The sequence below is a fragment of the Salmo trutta genome, chromosome 16 (genome assembly GCF_901001165.1).
Source record: "Salmo trutta chromosome 16, fSalTru1.1, whole genome shotgun sequence".
NCBI classification, from domain to species: Eukaryota; Metazoa; Chordata; class Actinopteri; order Salmoniformes; family Salmonidae; genus Salmo; species Salmo trutta.
This window is the reverse complement of record NC_042972.1, coordinates 15,246,661-15,261,718: the sequence shown is the minus strand read 5'-3', so window position 1 is coordinate 15,261,718 and position 15,058 is coordinate 15,246,661. Positions and strand designations below refer to the sequence as shown.

The 15,058-nt window shown below is 45.1% G+C and overlaps 1 protein-coding gene across 1 annotated transcript in view; it reads left to right on the top strand.

Annotated features, from left to right (window-relative positions):
• The window catches only part of LOC115150162 (tensin-2-like), a 39,744-nt gene that overhangs the window by 23,764 nt on the left and 922 nt on the right, over nucleotides 1-15,058 (top strand). Inside the window, exons 12-23 of the mRNA XM_029693143.1 lie at nucleotides 1,687-1,752; nucleotides 2,208-2,324; nucleotides 3,181-4,602; nucleotides 6,838-6,898; nucleotides 7,969-9,083; nucleotides 9,324-9,452; nucleotides 12,272-12,364; nucleotides 12,649-12,726; nucleotides 13,077-13,145; nucleotides 13,483-13,651; nucleotides 13,807-13,875; nucleotides 14,819-14,848. Coding sequence (XP_029549003.1) covers nucleotides 1,687-1,752; nucleotides 2,208-2,324; nucleotides 3,181-4,602; nucleotides 6,838-6,898; nucleotides 7,969-9,083; nucleotides 9,324-9,452; nucleotides 12,272-12,364; nucleotides 12,649-12,726; nucleotides 13,077-13,145; nucleotides 13,483-13,651; nucleotides 13,807-13,875; nucleotides 14,819-14,848 — 3,418 coding nt within the window. The remainder of the gene's footprint in view (nucleotides 1-1,686; nucleotides 1,753-2,207; nucleotides 2,325-3,180; nucleotides 4,603-6,837; nucleotides 6,899-7,968; nucleotides 9,084-9,323; nucleotides 9,453-12,271; nucleotides 12,365-12,648; nucleotides 12,727-13,076; nucleotides 13,146-13,482; nucleotides 13,652-13,806; nucleotides 13,876-14,818; nucleotides 14,849-15,058) is intronic.

Sequence of the window (15,058 nt, the reverse complement as noted above, 5' to 3'; positions counted from 1 at the left end):
AGCTGGTGAAGTCAGGCTGGGGTAGTGAAGTACTTACCAAGCTGGTGAATTCAGGCTGAGCTGGTGAAGTCAGGCTGACCTGGTGAAGTCAGGCTGGGGTAGTGAAGTCACTTACTGAGCTGGTGAATTCAGGCTGAGCTGGTGACGTTAGGTTGAGGTGGTGAAGTCACTTACTAAGCTGGTGAAGTCAGGCTGAGCTGGTGAAGTCACTTACTGAGCTGGTGAATTCAGGCTGAGCTGGTGAAGTCAGGCTGAGGTGGTGAAGTCACTTACTGAGCTGGTGAAGTCAGGCTGCGGTAGTGAAGTCACTTACTGAGCTGGTGAAGTCAGGCTGAGGTAGTGAAGTCAGGCTGAGGTGGTGAAGTCACTTACTGAGATGGTGAAGTCAGGCTTTTGCCCTCAGAACAGCCTCAACTCCTCGGAGCATGGACTCTACAAGGCCCATGTTGACTCCAATGCTTCCAACAGTTTTGTCAAGTTGGCCGGATGTCCTTTGGGTAGTGGACCATTCTCGATACGCACGGAAAACTGTTGAGCGTGAAAAACCCAGCAATGTTGCAGTTCTTGACACAAACCTGTGAACCTGTCACCTACTACCATACCCCGTTCAAAGGCACTTCAATCTTTTGTCTTGCCCATTCATCCTCTGAATGGCAAACATACACAATCCATGTCTCAATTGTCTCAAGGCTTAAAAATCCTTCTTTGACCTTTCTCCTCCCCTTCATCTAAACTGATGGAAGTGGATTTAACAAGTGACATCAATAAGGGATCATAGCTTTCACCTGGATTCACCTGGTCAGTCTATATCATGGAAAGAGTTCATAATGTTTTGTCCACTCAGTGTATTTATAACATACTTCAATTAAAATGAAATATACTGTGTATAAGATACACACACGACATATTTCATGTGTGTATATTATACAGCATATGTAATGTATATTTGATGTATGATTTATATGAGAGAGAGAGATACATTTATATAAAACGGCTTGTTTGGATGCTGATTGGTTGATATGTGGGACAATTCCCGCAAAATACCATGACGTGTTAATGTCAAAGTTCCACTGTCCTGCAGCCAGAATACAAAAACAAAGTTACTTGTTAAAATAATATTTGTAATGCAAAAATATCGTTAATGTTTTTTATAAATATGTTGGCAACCTTGGCTTCCCCTCGGGCCACAGAACAGCCCTTGGCTTCCCCTCGGCCCTCAGAACAGCCCTTGGCTTCCCCTCGGGCCTCAGAACAGCCCTTGGCTTCCCCTCGGGTCTCAGAACAGCCCTTGGCTTCCCCTCGGGCCTCAGAACAGCCCTTGGCTTCCCCTCGGGCCTCAGAACAGCCCTTGGCTTCCCCTCGGGTCTCAGAACAGCCCTTGGCTTCCCCTCGGGCCTCAGAACAGCCCTTGGCTTCCCCTCGGGCCTCAGAACAGCCCTTGGCTTCCCCTCGGGCCTCAGAACAGCCCTTGGCTTCCCCTCGGGTTTCAGAACAGCCCTTGGCTTCCCCTCGGGCCTCAGAACAGCCATTGGCTTCCCCTCGGGCCTCAGAACAGCCATTGGCTTCCCCTCGGGCCTCAGAAAAGTCCTTGTTGGGAGTTGTCACACAATAATTCTCGGGTTGTCAGGCATTATTGCTTAAATATATATAGTTTGGGTTTAGGCTGGGCTGTTTGTCTCTCCGTAGATGACCGCTTCCCTCCAGACGCTACGGTGGAGTTTATCTTCTCCTACGGCCCAGAGAAAATGAAAGGGAGAGAGAGAGAGAGAGAGAGAGAGAGAGAGAGAGAGAGAGAGAGAGAGAGAGAGAGAGAGAGAGAGAGAGAGAGAGAGAGAGAGAGAGAGAGAGAGAGAGAGAGAGAGAGAGAGAGAGAGAGAGAGAGAGAGAGAGAGAGAGAGAGAGAGAGAGAGAGAGAGAGAGAGAGAGAGAGAGAGAGAGAGAGAGAGAGAGAGAGAGAGAGAGAGAGAGAGAATGTGCAAAGCTGTGTGTGAGCGTACAAAGCTGTGTGTGAGCGTACAAAGCTGTGTGTGAGCGTACAAAGCTGTGTGTGAGCGTACAAAGCTGTGTGTGAGCGTACAAAGCTGTGTGTGAGCGTACAAAGCTGTGTGTGCACATGTGTGTGCACATCCTTGTTAGTGTGTTGTGTGTGTGTGTGTCTGTGCATTCCAGGTGTGTGTGATATCTAATATCAATCTCTTTCTTCACAGGGCAAGAGTACCGTAAGAATGAGCCATCTGTTACAGTGGACTGCAACACCTCAGACCCAGTGATGCGCTGGGACTCCTATGAGAACTTCAATCTGCACCACCAGGATAGCACTGAGGGTAAGGGTTAAACACACACACACACACTCATACACATAGGGAGAGTGGGGTAAGTTGAGCCAATGGGGTAAGTTGAGTCACCCTTGTTTCTAGGAAACCATACTCAAAATGAATCATGGAGTCTGTGAAGGAAGAAACCACATGGAAAAAGTGGTAAGCAAGTTACGTCCAAAAAACAGATTTTCAAATGTATTTATTGTGTTAAAGGTTTCATGATGGTTGTATCTAAACCTAAGTAGACAATTTTAAGATTGTTCTATACATAAGTTGGGGTCTCTATAAGCTTCAATATGAGGTTCTAAACCTAGCATGAAAGTGCATCCTTGTAGCTGTGTGGTCTTATATTGTTAAAATGTTTGCCTTGGGGTAAGTTGAGCCAATGGCAAGTTGAGCAAATTGAAACGTTTTCTTCACTGGCATAATGCAAGGCATTATCACTGGGTTATGAGGTAACAATGGCCTATGTTATAAGTGTTTAAAAAAGTACAAAATGTTTGTTATCTGTTAAGCCTGTGTTAAAATATGTGCCAAGATTTTTTGGATAAGCTATGTTTAAAAAACATTTAATGTTTACATGAATTCTGATTATTTCTAGAGATACATTACATAACATCCTGAAATATATGTAGATATCTTTGTTAGAAAGAATAATAGATTTCCCTTGAAGGAGTGATGCTGAATGTAAAAAATGGCTCAACTTACCTCACTCTGCCCTACAGACACACATAGTTTATCATGCACGCAACTATACCCACACCCACACATCTCTGGTGTATATACTCACGCCACCAAGACAACATTCCTGGACTCATATACGTACACACAAGCTAACCCTGAATCCCTCTTTGGTTGTCAGACATCTCCCACACGCGTGGTCCCCTCGATGGCAGCCTGTACGCCCTGGTGAAGAAGCATCGAGGCCGGGGCTCTGTCAGTGTCGCTGATGCCTCTCCCAATGCATGCCCCACAGGCAACCCCACAGCCAAGCCCCCTCCACCGGCCCAGCCTCAATCTCAACCTCCGCCCCTGTCCCTCAGCTCTGACTCGGGACACTCCTCCAACCCCTCCGAACACATGGAGGACCCCCCTCCTTGCCCCCTGTCCCGCCTGGAGAAAGAGAAGAAGGTGGTGGACTGTCTACTGCGGAGGGGGGAGGGTGGCGAGAGAGACAGGGAAATGCAGAGGGAGAGGGACCGGGAGATGGCAATTTTGGATGATGGAGACTCTGTTCCAGATATAGAGTTGAGGCGGGAGCAGTGGTCATGTTGCGTTCGAGCGGGCCACGGTCGAAGATGTCAGAGGTGTGGGGAGGCATCGGGTTGGGAGAGGGAGCTGTGCTTTGCTAACGGACATTGTATGGCCCGCTGTAACAGCAGCACCAAGGGGAACCCAAAGAGCCGAGCATTACCCGCCTTACCCTCCCAGCAGCCGGTGTCTCCTCGCCCCCTGGAGCCCCATCTGGACATGTGCCATCGCCATAGCGCCCACACCCTGTCCAAGTTGCCGTGGGAATGTCCCCCGCCCCCTTTACCCTGTCTCCATCGGCCATGCTACCCCTACCCCGCCCCTGAACACGCCCACCCAAACGCCCACACCATCCCGGCCTCCAATAGGCTCTTCTGTGGTGGAGAGGAGTGTCGGGTCTTTCATTACCCCGCCCCCCGCCCTGACCCACCTCGCCTCTCCCACCAATCTCTGCCTTTCAGCCCGTATAGGGAGATGTTTTTCAGCCCGGCGGCTCGTCCTCGCTCTGATGGCTGCCCATGCCGAGACTGCACCTGCAGGCGAGCGCACCAATCGGCTTCGGCCAGAGCCTTCCACCCGCTGTGCCCGGACCAACCAGAGAGCCTGCACTGGCCCCGAGGGCAGGACTCTGAGCTGTGGGACAGGGATGCGGGGCTGAGGCGGGGGAGGGAGGGGCCTTCTCAGTTCTGGGAGCCAGAGAATCCGTGGGAGGCGGAGAGAGAAGCAGAGTTTTGTCAACGGAGGTCAGTGGGAGGGATGTCACCCTATAGAGGTCCCGGGTACCCCAGCCCCCAACCACTCCTGGACAGCCCCGGTGGCAGCAGTGGGTACAACACACCCCAACCCCCCCGCCACTCCTGCCCTTGCTCTCCCTACCAGCAGGCCTCCCCCTTGGAGAGCCACGGGAGCCCGAGGTGTGCCTCGGGGTCCCAGTCTGGGTCCACCTTACCCCTGTCCCCTGGTAGCCCAAACCCTGGTGACTCCCAATCGAAACCACCCACCGACCGGCAGCAACAGACTGATGGACACACTTGTAAGTGATGCAACCTCACACCGTGGCGAACCGTGACTATAGGACCTAGGCCTTCAGAGGGACCAGAAATCTTCCAATATGTTGTATCAAACAAAAAAATACAGAAAATAACAGAAAACATAGCATCACTTAATGCACCCGACATTACATCTAGTTGTAGTGAAGGAGGAGGAATACTTTTTGATGACATTAGGAATTAATTAAACAGGCCTGGCTTCGCTTCGGGCTGCCACACACACAGAGAAAGAACCGGCATGGACACAACATGACACACAGCATAAAATAATGCATTGTTTAAACAATTTATGGTAGCCAACACCAGAGTTGGGACCAAGTCATTGTTTTACAAGTCACAAGTAAGTCTGAAGTCGTAGCACTCAAGTCCCAAGTCAAGTCTCAAGTCAAGATCGTCAAGTATCAAGTCAAGTCTCAAGTCCTTAACTTTGAGTTTTGAGTCCTAAACCAGTCATAATGTGCTCTTCACCAAATGTAATACCATTTCATATTTTTAACAAGAGTAATAGTATATTACATTTACGCAAATCATGAATGCTTTTCAAAATATCTATATAATTATTACTTTCCAAATAAACGTCATATTTCCATGGAAATACATGGGTAGCCATGAGAAAGACACCCCACCCCAATAGTGATCGACTATCGAGGATCGCTATGGGGCGCAATTGGGCGATGTAGGCTTGTACACAATCGCCCAACCTTAACACACACACACACTCTCTCTCTCTAAGTGTGGTTACAGTAGGCTAACGTATATCAATGGTTTTAGGAACAGCAGTAACATCAGTAACTGCCTAGCCAGTTGTAGCTCAATCTTGACTCGAGTCCACACCTCTGGCCAACACCACTATCACACAATCACCAATAGCAACAAGAACAGTGTCACATCAAAGGTGACAGGCTCATGGTGCTGAAAGTACAGCAACTGTAATACTTGTCCACTCCATGGTGCTGAAAGTACAGCGACTGTAATACGTGTCCACTCCATGGTGCTGAAAGTACAGCGACTGTAATACTTGTCCACTCCATGGTGCTGAAGGAGAGCCAGTTTTGGTCTAACACATAGACAGGGCTGATAGACAGGCGACAGCAGTCACACACAGCATCAAATAATGTTAAAGGATAAGCAGCCCATTCACTCCAGTAGGCCCCATGAAATCATACCACTACAAAATCGCAAGCATTTCACGCCAACAATTTTATTAACAAACCAGCTATTTCTTCCCATTGCAAATATATTTTATCATGTTCATCACACTAACCAGTGATCTAAAGTTTAAATGCAACAATGTTTCACAGTCATGATTTTCAAAGAGATAGCTAACAGCAAGCGAACTGCAACAACAAACGGTTTCACTCACCAGATAATGATAAATTGTAAATTAAGTTTGAAAGTTAATCTTGAAAAGGGTGATGCTAACAAATTAACAACAACAACTGCTGCAGCCGCCGTCACCATTGTCACACTACTACAATGGAAGCTAGCTAGCATAACTAGCATTAGCGTGTGAAAACTAGTGCTTGCGACAGATTTTTTTTGTCTTGCGCTCTCTTCTTCTTTAAGGTTTTATGGCAGACTACAACCTATTAGTGTATTTCCGCCACCTACTGTATTGGCTACTGTCAGCCTACTATTCTGTATTATGAATTCATGACCTCTTGCGCTCTCAGTAGTGACCTGTTGAGGCCTTGTCCCACCCATTGCAAGTCAAAATATGATTGGTTAATTCCACTGTCACTCCAAAATTCTGCTCTAATACAGTTGGATGGCAGAGGCCTTCTGTCCAGTTTCTGAAGGCCAGCCAATGGCTGGCTGAGCTAGCTAGTTTTATCTACCCAGAGACCACCAAAGAAAATCCTGATTGGATTATTTGTTCTATTCAGTATTAACCCTTCTCTTTCCAACACAAACTGAAGAGATGAAATCAGGAAATTATTACAATTATTGTAAAGATGAAAAAGAAATTAAAACAACATTTAATTTATAAAATTATATATTTTTATAAATCCTTAGACCTTCTATGAAGGCCTAGAAGGCCCTGACGGTTCCACACTGATCTCACAGGTACTGTATTATGCACATGTTTACACTAGATGGATAAAATGCAACTGGACTTTCTTTCTTGAACTCTCCTCTTTCATTTACTCCCCCCTCTCTCCTTCTGTCACTCTGTCTCTCTCGCTCTCTTTCTCTTAATTTCTCTCTTGGTGCATCAGATGTGGTGCAAAACAGTGTGGGTATGGAGGACTCTTCTTCCCAGGGGTCATTGGGGCAAAGGTTAGTATTGGGAGAGTGGGAGCTGAACCTAGATCTGTATCTTGGGGACACTTCACCCGTATCATGGATCCATTTTCTTCTTGTGGTGTTTTCTTTAGGTTTGTGTTTTCAGTGTGAATTGTGTGACACATAGTGGTGAAGAAAACTCTGGAGCAGGATATGTAATCTTTTTCAGCATCAGACCTCCCTAATTCTCACTTTAAACATTGTTTTTGTGTTTAATAAGCTAAATTACACATTCTGTTAACATATGACCACAAAGTGAACTGTTCTTGCAATTTGTAGTCTATGACATTTCAGATTTACATATAATTTTTTTTACAAAGTAGTTTGGATGTAGTGAACTACTTTTTCAAACTTTAGTTCAGTAAACTATATTTTTCTTAAGGGTAGCTTTAGTGTAGCCTAACTTCTTCCAGTGTGAAGTAATTGGTAGCTTGGTAAACTATATTTTCAGAGTAGCTTCCCCAACACTGTATACAGTGACGTATTAAACCAGTAATAAACCAGTGATGTATTCTGCCAATGGAGCTCGTCAGCTTGTAGTCCTAAAAAACAGAAATTAGTAACTTCTGGTTTGTTCAGCCATTCCCATGGGGAAAATGAATGTGGAAAGAATAGGGTTTTGGGATAAACGCCGAAAATAAGGTCTGAGGTGAACACAGGGTTAGGAGATCTTATACGTTTTGTTCTATAAGATAATATCAGTCAGTTAACATGACCTTTATGAATTAGGAAGCTTTTGTGTGCTTTTTTTGATTTCATTCAAAATTCACCAAAAGTGACGTTAGCTGATGAAGATTATCTCATAGACCAAAAAATATAAGATCTTCTAAGCCTGTGTTTACCTCAGACCTTATTTTCTGAGTTTATCTAAAAACCTGACAAATTCAGCTAGGTCCCTCCCCATTTTGGCCCGCTTGCCTCCGTTTGGTTCTTAGTGAATACTGGAAAATCATTATGTACCTTTTCTACTATGTTGTCTTCAGCACTTTTGAAATGTGTAAATGAGCATAAACAAATCTCTCGCTCGCTCTCTCTCTCTCTCTCTTTCTCCCGCTCTCCTCCAGTGAGAAGAAGCCAGATGAACAGACATTTGACGACACTGTAGAAGGTTCCCCCCCGAGTCCTCCAGACGGTCCCCAGGAGCCAAGTCAAGGGCCCCAGCAGATAGAGCCTCTCAGTGGGACCCCCGTTTCTGCAGAGCCAGCCTCCACCTCCACCATCCTGGAGCCTAACACCAATAGTAACAGTAGCACGCCGGAGACCGAAATGACACCGCACCAAGCCGTAAAATCCACAACGACACCGACAGCATCGACAGATTCACAAAACCAAGGCAGTGACAGCTGTTCTAAAGAGTCCATACAGATGCTGAGTGAATGTGTGAACCCTAGTGACTCACAACAAGTGCACATGGAAGTGCACACTGTAAGTACAAGTGTGCATCCACCTCCCACTACAGCTGAGGATGGAGAATTGAAGGTCGTGGAGAGAGTACTAGAGATGTCCACTCAGACCGCTGCCGTCCCGAGCGCAAGGCATTCAATCGTCCCTGTCCAAGTGAATCTCAATGGCAGCGGCTCACCCCAATCAGAAAGAGGCTGCACTGCATCACCGAGCCCTTGCTCTACCCTCAGCTCTGCCCCTCCCTCACCACACCTTTACATTGGCTCCCCAGAGCGACGCCCCTCCCCTCAGCCCTCTCCATTGGCAATGGACCCAGCTGGGCGGAGACTTACCCCTGTGAGTGACAGTGACCCCAAAATCCCATCCCCTGTCTCTGACGGGTACAACACCCCCACCTTCCCCCTAGCGTCCTACTACTATCCCCTTCTCAACATCCCCCACGTCCCCTACTCGGGGTACACCGCTGTCACTATCCCCGCCGCCCAGCCCCCACTCCCCGAAAAGAGGCGCCTGTCTTCCATGCCAGGGTACCGCAACGGGCACGGCTCCCAGTCCATCCTGAGTTCCTCCCTGGGTGCCATAGGACCCATGGGTACCTCTCCCCAATCTAGCCCCCTCCACGTCATCGTCTCCCCCTCGGTGGGGGGGCTCCCCCCGCCAGTCAGACGAGGACTGGCGCCCCCTAGTGTCAGAGAGGAAAGCAGCAAAGTCAATGCCAAGTTTGTCCAGGACAGCTCCAAGTTCTGGTACAAGCCTGGCATCTCCAGAGACCAAGGTAAGGGCACAGGCCTGAGTTAAAGTTTTGAAGGATTCCCCTTTATTTAGATTGTCCCCCACAGATATAGAGACGCTCACTCTCAACAACTAGTGTCAATTGCAACTGTGTTGACAAGCAAACATCTTGTACGATCATCTTGATTTGAGAAATACTGTTGTAGTGTATACTTGAATTAACTAAGGTAACTAATTTCTACCATAGTAATACTTACTCTAGTGTTCCTCCTCCCCCTCGTAGCCATCGCTTTGTTGAAGGACAAAGAGCCCGGCTCCTTCCTGATCAGGAACAGTAACTCCTTTCAAGGGGCCTACGGTCTGGCCCTCAAGGTGGCCAGCCATCCTTTAAACAACGTCAACAACAACAAAGGTAACGGGGAATTCATTATTTATTTGACAAAGCATTAAAAAAAAAGTCCATTGCCTATTCTATTTTGTTAGAAGTAATATCATATATATATACACATACATACATATATATATATATATATATATACACATACATACATACATACATACAGTTGAAGTCGGAAGTTTACATACACCTTAGCCAAAAACATTTAAACTCAGCTTTTCACGATTCCTGACATTTAATCCTACTAAAAATGTCCTGTCTTAGGTCAGTTAGGATCACCACTTTATTTTAAGAATGTTTAATATCAGAATAATAGTAGAGAGAATTATTTATTTCAGCTTTTATTTCTTTCATCATATTCCCAGTGGGTCAGAAGTTTACATGCACTCAATTAGTATTTGGTAGCATTGCCTTTAAATTGTTTAACTTGGGTCAAATGTTTCGGGTATCCTTCCACAAGCTTCCCACAATAAGTTGGGTGAATTTTGACCCATTCCACCTGACAGAGCTGGTGTAACTGAGTCAGGTTTGTAGGCCTCCTTGCTCGCACATGCTTTTTCAGTTCTGCCCACACATTTTCTCTAGGATTGAGGCCAGGGCTTTGTGATGGCCACTCCAATACCTTGACTTTGTTGTCCTTAAGCCATTTTGCCAACACTATGGAAGTATGCTTGGGGTCATTGTCCATTTGGAAGACCTATTTGCGGCCAAGCTTTAACTTCCTGACTGATGTTTTGAGATGTTGCTTCAATATATCCACATACTTTTCCTGCCTCATGATGCCATCTATTTTGTGAAATGCACCAGTCCCTCCTGCAGCAAAGCACCCTCACAACATGATGCCGCTACCCCCGTGCTTCCTTCACGGTTGGGATGTTGTTCTTCGGCTTGCAAGCCTCCCTCTTTTTCCTCCAAACATAAAGATGGTCATTATGGCCAAACAGTTCTATTTTGTTTCAACAGACCAGAGGACATTTCTCCAAAAAGTACGATCTTTGTCCCCATGTTTTGGAGCAGTGGCTTCTTCCTTGCTGAGCGGCCTTTCAGGTTATGTCGATATAGGACTCGTTTTTTGGATATAGATACTTTTGTACCCATTTCCTCCAGCATCTCCACAAGGTCCTTTGCTGTTGTTCTGTGATTGATTTGCACTTTTCGCACCAAAGTATGTTCAACTCTAGGAGACAGAACGCATCTCCTTCCTGAGCGGTATGACGGCTGCGTGGTCCCATGGTGTTCATACTTGCGTACTATTGTTTGTACAGATGAACGTGGTACCTTCAGGCGTTTGGAAATTGCTCCCAAGGATGAACCCGACATGTGGAATTCTACAATTTTCTTTCTGAGGTCTTGGATGATTTCTTTTGATTTTCCTATGATGTCAAGCAAAGAGGCACTGAGTTTGAAGGTAGGCCTTGAAATACGTCCACAGGTACACCTCCAATTGACTCAAATGATGTCAATTAGCCTATCAGAAGCTTCTAAAGCCATGATGTAATTTTCTGGAATTTTCCAAGCTGTTTAAAGGCACAGTCAACTTAGTGTATGTAAACTTCTGACCCAATGGAATTGTGATACAATGAGTTATAAGTAAAATAATCTGTCTGTAAACAATTGTTGGAAAAATTACTTGTGTCATGCACTAAGTAGATGTCCTAACTGACTTGCCAAAACTATAGCTTATTAACAAGAAATTTGTGGAGAGGTTGAAAAATAAGTTTTAATGACTCCAACCTAAGTGTATGTACCGTAATTTCCGGACAATAAGCCGCTACTTTTTTCCCACGCTTTGAACCTCGCGGCTTAAACAATGACACGGTTAATATATGGATTTTTCACGCTTTCAAATAAAAAAGGTTTTTAAAAAAAACACATTCTGTGACGTGCTCAGTTTTTTGGCGGCATGAAGCTTTCATTAGACCAATGAAATTGCCAAACGGGTTAAGGTCAAACAACTTTTTTGTTTACTGTTTAGATTAAATCGAGCGCGCTCAAACTTCCCATCATTCTGATTACGGTAGTCATTTTGTCACCCTCATCATGGCAAAGACACGGAGAAATGCATATGATGCAGCTTTCAAGTTGAAGGCGATTGATCTGGCTGTTGGAAAAGGAAATAGAGCTGCTTCACGGGAGCTTGGTCTGGAGCAATGACTTTCTTGGTAGGCTACTGTTTACTGCAAATTTTTTATTTTTTGTTACAAGCGGTGTTTCGTTAAAGCCTATTTATTTTTGTTACAAGCCGTGTTTCGTTAAAGCCTGTGTAAAGTTAATTTGTTTCAATGTACCGGTAGGCACCTGCGGCTTATAGACATGTGCGGCTTATTTCTGTTCAAAATAATATTTTTTTTTAAATTCAGTGGGTGCGGATTATATTCAGGTGCGCTCAATAATCCGGAAATTACGGTAATCTTCCAACTTCAACTGTGTATATATATATAGTGTGTGTGCAAAGCTGTCATCAAGGCAAAGGGTGGCTATTTGAAGAATCTCAAATATTGAATATATTTTGATTTGTTTAAAACTTTTTTGGTTACTACATGATTCCATATGTGTTATTTCATAGTTTTGATGTCTTCACTATTATTCTACAATGTAGAAACTAGCAAAAATAAAGAAAAACCCTTGAATGAGTAGGTGTTCGAAAACTTTGGACCGGTAGTGTATGTATATATATCTTTCTCATCCTCTCTCGCTCTCTCTCCCCCTCCCTCACTATCCCTCCCGCTCTCTGCCTATCCCCCTGTCTCTCTCTCTGTGTCTCTTTCGCCCTGTCTCTCCCTATCCCTCGCTCCTCTCTCTCTTCCTCCCTCCTTTTTCTCTCTCTGTCTCAGTGTTTGATCAGGAGCATCTGGTCAGACACTTCCTCATTGAGACAGGCTCTCGGGGGGTCAAGATAAAGGGCTGTCAGAATGAGTCCTATTTCGGTGAGTCTTATTTCTGTCCTGCAGAAGTCACTGTGGGCCTCACAATTAAGTCTATCATTGCTTTGATACCCTTTTTTACACTATCAGGAATTCAGTGCTGGCTCAGATATTTCATTTCACATTATTCTTCACAGTACATTTCCAGTAACTATTGTGTATGCGTAACCAGGTCAGCGCAGTACAGCTCTGCCCGGCTCAGTAGTGTGAAAATGGTTAGAAAGTGACTTTCCTTCCTCGCCTCCGCTCCTTCACCTGTGATGATCTGATATGCGTATGTGTTTTAGGAAGTTTATCTGCCTTGGTGTACCAGCACTCACTCACCCCTATCTCCTTGCCATGCGCCCTATTCATCCCTGAGAAAGGTAAATCCCTGTGTTTCAACTGAATCACTTTGTATCAAACAGTATGGGGGCCGATACTATATGTATACTATACCTGTATCAATATGGCATGGGCTATGTGTGTGTGCACGACACAATATACAATAGACGCTGAGTGTACAAAACATTAACTCAATTTTAGGAAGGTGTTCTTAATGTTTTGTACACTCAATGTATATTTACATTAAAAAGAGTGTATGGGGTGCACGTGTATATGAGAAATGTGTATTGGGAGTGTGTAAGGATATGTGTTGTGCATGTACGTACACAGAGTGTTAGCATGGTTTGGTGGTGTCATGGGGAAATGTCCTAACGTTGTTGTGGTGTTCCAGATCTGGTCGGAGAGCTGCAGAGTGACAGTAACACCAGTACGGCAGCTGACCTCCTCAAACAGGGCGCAGGTGAGAGAATGTTCAAGGGTCAAATACAGCTGCAATGAAGGCTTTGGCCAGTAGTGGCTGCTCAAGGTCCCTGTAGAGAGATGGGTAAACGGAGTGGAATGCTAGCATGACTTAGTAAAATATACCCCATTTACATCAACGAACACTCACATTCTATCAATGCATTGAGCTCGGCAAGTTATCTCAAGTTCGGTGGGGCCTTGTGTAGGTGTGACATGACCCCAACTACATCTCGAAATACTGTTCATCCATCATTCCTAATCTCTGTCACTCTCTCTCTCTACCTCCTTCCCACCATCGTCTCCCATCCTCCTTCTCTCTGTCTCCCTCCCTCCAGCCTGTAACGTGCTCTACCTAAACTCTGTGGAGACAGAGTCACTAACGGGGCCTCAGGCTGTCTCCAAGGCGACCAGGTGCACTCTGACCCAGAGCCCTCAGCCCATGGCCACCATGGTCCACTTCAAAGTGTCCACTCAGGGCATCACGCTGACCGACAGTCAAAGGAGGTGTGTTTTAAAACATTTTGCAACAGAACACTAAAATTAGCATTTCTTTTTGGACCATGTTGTAAGTGTAGACAGTCTCTCCTTGTTTGGCAGTCCGTCCTTGTTTGATTCTGTTTTCTTCCGTTTGGTGCCTAATGAATGCAACCACTATATAGACTCTTCTTCAGGAGACACTACCCCATCAACAGTGTGACCTTCAGCAGCGTGGATCCTCAGAACAAGAGGTGGGCCCAACGTCAGGCTAACGTTAGAGTAGCCTTAAGACAACGCATGGAACAATGGGGTCTGATGCTCCGGCTTTAGGCCTATATGCAATCACTGCGACATAGACCACATGTGAATACCACCGAATGAAAGTTGAAATGTGACGTGTCGTGAGCAATGACTTATATGTGCTGCGTAGAGACGTTGACCTTGTATTTTGACATGGCTGAACACTGCTTTGTTGTGGTTCAGGGTTGGGTCAATTCATCTCTAAATTGTTTCATGTTAAAACAGCAATCAGCAGTAGTAACAATAACAAAGCGTATTCCCCGCCCCTGTTTCAGTAAAAAGCTGAGGGATGGGGCTGGAGGAATGTAATCACTCTCAAATTCATAGCCAGAGCTATGGATGCAAGGACTGATCATCCATAATATCAAAATGATAGTTCTAACCATGTTTGTTGGTTTACATTTACTTGGTTTACAAACATTGGAGTAAAACAAGCTTATATTTTGGGCTCTGATGGGGTACGACAGTTGAACTAATCTCATGAGGCATTTCTAAGTTATTTTCTTCAAGCGTCATTGGGTACATATCATGAATTTATAAGTCCAAAATGGATGTAGCAACTGCTGATTGCACCTTTAACTTAAAATGTATTTCAAATCTAATGGGTCCCAACTCTGTTGTGGCTAAATGTTGCTATAGCCTACCGCAAATTAACCCTGGATTGCACCATTATGGCTGAATTCTGCAACATCTAGAAGGGCCTTCTATGGGTGTTTCTACTGTACATACTGGTATGGTATAAACCTTTTTGTGTATTGTGCAACTACAGTATAGTATGCCTTTTCTGGTTAAGAACAACAACCATGACAGTATGACTGCTCTTCTTGCTCAATGCATCTAAGACATGTTGCCTTTATGTCCCTGTCTGTCTGTCTGTCTGTCTGTCTGCTTCAGGTGGACTAATTCTGATAAAAAGTCAAGCAAGTAAGTGCTTGTTTCTCTGCTTCTGACTGTGTTTGGATATAATTGTGTGTGCATCATGGCAATGTATCATACAGTGTTCTCCTTTTATAAAAAGATGAGTAGATCCCTACATTGAATGAACCTGAAGAGAATGACAGTGAATATAAGTAATGTGATGCTCCAGAGTTTCTTGTAATATCTGTGCTTCTCATGAGAAGAGCGCATTGAAAA